The 3,954-nt window shown below is 51.5% G+C and overlaps 1 protein-coding gene across 1 annotated transcript; it reads left to right on the plus strand.

The window, feature by feature from the left end:
- Positions 1-397: 397 nt before the first annotated feature.
- On the plus strand, positions 398-3,223 carry CALHM3 (calcium homeostasis modulator 3). Its single transcript, XM_041461146.1, has 3 exons — positions 398-684; positions 1,583-1,838; positions 2,762-3,223. The coding sequence occupies exons 1-3, from the start codon at positions 398-400 to the stop codon at positions 3,221-3,223; spliced, it is 1,005 nt and encodes a 334-aa protein (XP_041317080.1).
- The last annotated feature ends 731 nt before the right edge of the window (positions 3,224-3,954 follow it).

Below are 3,954 nucleotides of genomic sequence, written 5' to 3' on the forward strand. Positions count from 1 at the left end.
TCCATGGAGAGTTACCATCTCCTGGAGGGAGGGGCCAGGCACTACTGGAGGCTGTGACTGCTCACCATGTGGGACAGCCCTGAAAATTAAAAACAAGGTGGTAAGAAAGGCTGCAGGAGGCTGTATCCATCAGCTCACCAAGAAAAGCTACCAACTGCCCTGGAAGACAAGAACTGGGTGAGAGACAGACCTGTGAGAGCTGTGTGCCAGTGGGGAAGCCCCAGCACAGGGTGTTCCCTCCATTACAGCAACTCTCTTCCATCCTCATCCTCCTGCTGACTGGGAGCTGAGCTGCATCCCCTGCCCTGTGGCAGCAGAAGGAGGGACAGAGGGAGACAAGCCCCTCTGGGCAGCCCAGGGATTTCCCAGGGGGAGCACCCCTGGCCAAAAGAACACCATGGACCGTTTCCGGATGATTTTCCAGTACTTCCAGTCCAACTCGGAGTCTGTAATGAACGGGATCTGTGGGCTCTTGGCCCTGGCAAGTGTAAAGATGTACACCAGCTTGGACTTCAGCTGCCCCTGCCTGCCCCAGTACAACATGGCATATGGCTTGGGGATCATGTTCGTGCCCCCCATCATCCTCTTCCTGTGTGGTCTCATCCTCAACAGACAGTCCCTGGTGATGCTGGAGGAGTGGAGGCGACCACAGGGGCACAGGAAGAAGGACCCAGCTGTCATCAGGTGGGGTTTGCAGTGGCAGTGGCATTCCTCTTCTCACCTCCTGTCTAACTGTCTTTCTCCATAGCTTTGATCAGCTTAGATTAATTTTCTTGTAAGCTCATCTCCTGAGACCTCTCCCCATGACCCTGGAGGGGCAGGGGTATGGGAAATGCATTTACATCCAGCAGAAATTGGGGCAGGCTCGTTCCATCCCAGCTGAGGAGAGCAGGAGTGCCTCAACACCTGGGCTTACGCCACCACCCTGGGAAACTGCATTGCTGCTGCCCTGTCATGCACTCACTCTGGGTGTCTTCTGGGGCTTCCATGTGCAAAAACATCAGGCATTTCCTTTTAAATATGCAGAAGGTGTGGCATTTTCATCACAGTCATTCTTTATCAAAAGCCTCATGGTCTCCCTCCCCCTTCATCTGAGTTTTTACTAATTTGTACTGGTAGAAGGGTGAGGAGAACCATATTCCATCTGTTATATGTAAAGTTTTATGCAGTACACAGGTTGGCTCAGAGAGGGGCAAGAAAGACTACAAAAAAAAAGGGGATTTTCCAGATTGAAACTGATGAGAAAAGGAAGTATGAATATGTAAAACAAAGGAGAGATAACAAAGATCTGTGCATGGGAGATGTAAGGGTACAGTCAAGCCAGCACATGGTGAGGGGACTGTGCAATGAGTGCAGGCAGCACACAGAGCCCTGCCTTGTGCTAGTGCAGGTTTCACTGAGAGGCAGAACCAACAAAGACATCCCAGAGCAGAAGAAGCATCAGTGGGAGCAATGGTAAGGGCAGGATTGGGAATCAGTTCCCTGGGTCTGGAAAGACTGCTTGGCACAGGACAGCCTGCAGGGCTCTGGGTGAGGAGAAAGCTGCCAGCAAGCTGCCACTCCCCTCTCTCTGCTGCTCCAGGTACTTGTGTTCCTCCATCATGCAGCGAGCCATGGTTGCCCCTGTCGTCTGGATCGTAGTCACCCTCCTGGATGGCAAATGCCTGATCTGTGCTTTCAGTGGCTCCATGGATCCCCAGAAGTTTGTGGGCTTTGCCAATGTGAGCACAGAGCAGGTGCAGCAGCTGCTGGCCAAGGTGCCCTGCAAGGATGAGGAGCTCGTGAGGAACAACACGTCCCGCAGGGCAGTGTCCAGGTACCTGCGCTGCTGGTCCCAGGTGGGTCACTGCTGGCAGAGCCTCTCGTGTTGGTGGGTGACCAGGCATGTGGCATCCTCTCCTGCTCTTCCTTGATTTGCAATCCCTTCATTGTGGTCAGGCTGGGAGCAAGGCTGCTCTGTGATTCTTTTTGCCTCCAAACGTTGCTATCCTAAGTGATAATCTCCAGTCGGGTAGGGAAAAAGAAATTATGAATGGTTTAATAGAAGAACCAGCAGCTTCTAAACCCAGATAACAAAAGATGTTGTATCTCCTAAAGCCCTGCTCAGTGCCAAAAGATCCTTCTAACTGCTAACCCTGTAGACAGGACCCACTGTTTTAAGGACAGTGCAAGCTTAGACAGATGAAAACAGCTTGCTCAGGAGCAATAGAACAGGGCACAGCAGGGAGTGGAGCCCTGACTGGCCTCAGCTCTTGGTATTGAAGTGCCAGGTCAGGCATTGGGACTGGTGGAAGGTCATTGAAAACAAGCCATTCTTTCTTATCCCAGGGAGCTTCCCAGAGTCTGGGCTGTCTTCATGCTGCAGGGGGGACTCCTGGGCCCTGGAGTCTGTAGGTGGCAGATGAAGATCACTGGAGATAAGGAAATGCCGAAGGACAGCACTGAAGTCCCCTTTCCCTGGGGTACTCTTATGCTCATAGCAAATGCCTGTCTGCTCCAGGCAACTTTGCAATCAGTTATCCTTACTGAATGATTCATGCACAGATAAATATCCCATATTCTCTGGGAGGAAATTACACTCACCCTCTGGGTGCAGTGTGGGGCGCTGGACTACAGAGACAGATCAAAGCCAGGAGTCCAGATGCATCACATTTCCCCTCCAGCCACACAAACTCCCCGTCTCTCTGATACAGGCAAAGAGCTTGTGCCTGTCCTTGTGTCTGTCTTGCTCCTGTTTCACTGCTTCTTTCTTATCACACAGGCACTTGGCTGGAGCATTTTGTTGATCCTGATCATAGCAGCTTTCCTTGCCCGCTGGCTCAGACCTTGCTTCAACCAGGCCACCCTCCTGCAGGCACGTCACTGGAGCAACTACATTGACATTGAACAAAAGATTTTTGAGGAAACCTGCTGTGAGCACAGCCGGCTCTTTGCTCACAAATGCATCCTCCACTTCTTCGAAAGCATGAGGCAAGAGATCAAACTGCACAGCTTCAGCTTGCCTAGGGAGGGAGAGAGGGCTGAAGGAGGGGAAGGTCTTCTCCAGGGTATCACAGATCGGGACCAGGTGAACAAACTCCTGAAAACGTGGTACTATGAGAAACCTCCCCTGGATGTCAGCCAGGCACACCAGAGGCATCCCCTGGTGCGAGAGAGATCCCCTCTGCCCTGGGCAGTCAAGGCCAGCACCCACTCTAATTTCCCCCAGCACTCCAATGTGTAAAGGGGGCTTTGTCCTGCAGGCACAGAAGGAGCATTGCCAAACCTCTGCACAAAGCAAGCACAGCGGGCAGATGACAGTGGTGCTATACCTTCCTCCAGATCTCCAACCTCAAAAGCTCTGCTCCAGGGCATGCCTAGCAAAACCTCCAAAGTCAGCTAGTTCTGAGGGTCCAGGGGTCCCAGATGCAGTCACTGTTAATGACATTTCTCAGCCAAGGGCCCTTGGGGCACTTTTGTCATATCAAAGAGTTTGCAGCTTCTTACGTCTGTGATAAAAGTGTTCTGGCTTGAGGAAGGATTTAACCATGGCAGCAGCGTCTGGCTGCATACACAAACCACACACACACAGAGGTGTGAGGGGCTCCTGCCCATTCCAGTGAAACCTGGTTCAAAGGGTTATCAGAGCTGACACAGAAATTATTTAATTGGCAACTCTCTTAATACCACACCAACATATTTACTCAAAAAGGCAAAACCACCTCCTATGTCTTCCCATCTGCTGAGAGCTCTGGCTGCCCCAGCCCAGCTGCCAAACTCTTCTGCCTTCCTCTCACAACCCATCAATACTTCCATGCATTTTAAAAATGAAATATGGCAACACACTGAAATTCATGGAGCAGCATAACTTTAGTTGAAGACACCTCTGAATAAGGATTGGATTGGGTTGGATTTGCAGAAGGAGCAGGAGATGGAGGCTTTGCAAAACACAACCGCGGGGCTATGCTGGGGGTT

The sequence above is a fragment of the Pyrgilauda ruficollis genome, unplaced genomic scaffold (genome assembly GCF_017590135.1).
Source record: "Pyrgilauda ruficollis isolate IOZ18807 unplaced genomic scaffold, ASM1759013v1 scaffold15, whole genome shotgun sequence".
NCBI classification, from domain to species: Eukaryota; Metazoa; Chordata; class Aves; order Passeriformes; family Passeridae; genus Pyrgilauda; species Pyrgilauda ruficollis.

Bases quoted from the DNA above. Each gene is read 5' to 3' on its own strand.
- CALHM3 (XM_041461146.1), top strand. From the start codon at position 398: ATGGACCGTTTCCGGATGATTTTCCAGTACTTCCAGTCCAACTCGGAG. The intron at 685-1,582 runs GTGGGGTTTGCA...CTGCTGCTCCAG, and splicing joins AAGGACCCAGCTGTCATCAG to GTACTTGTGTTCCTCCATCA. The intron at 1,839-2,761 runs GTGGGTCACTGC...CTTATCACACAG, and splicing joins ACCTGCGCTGCTGGTCCCAG to GCACTTGGCTGGAGCATTTT.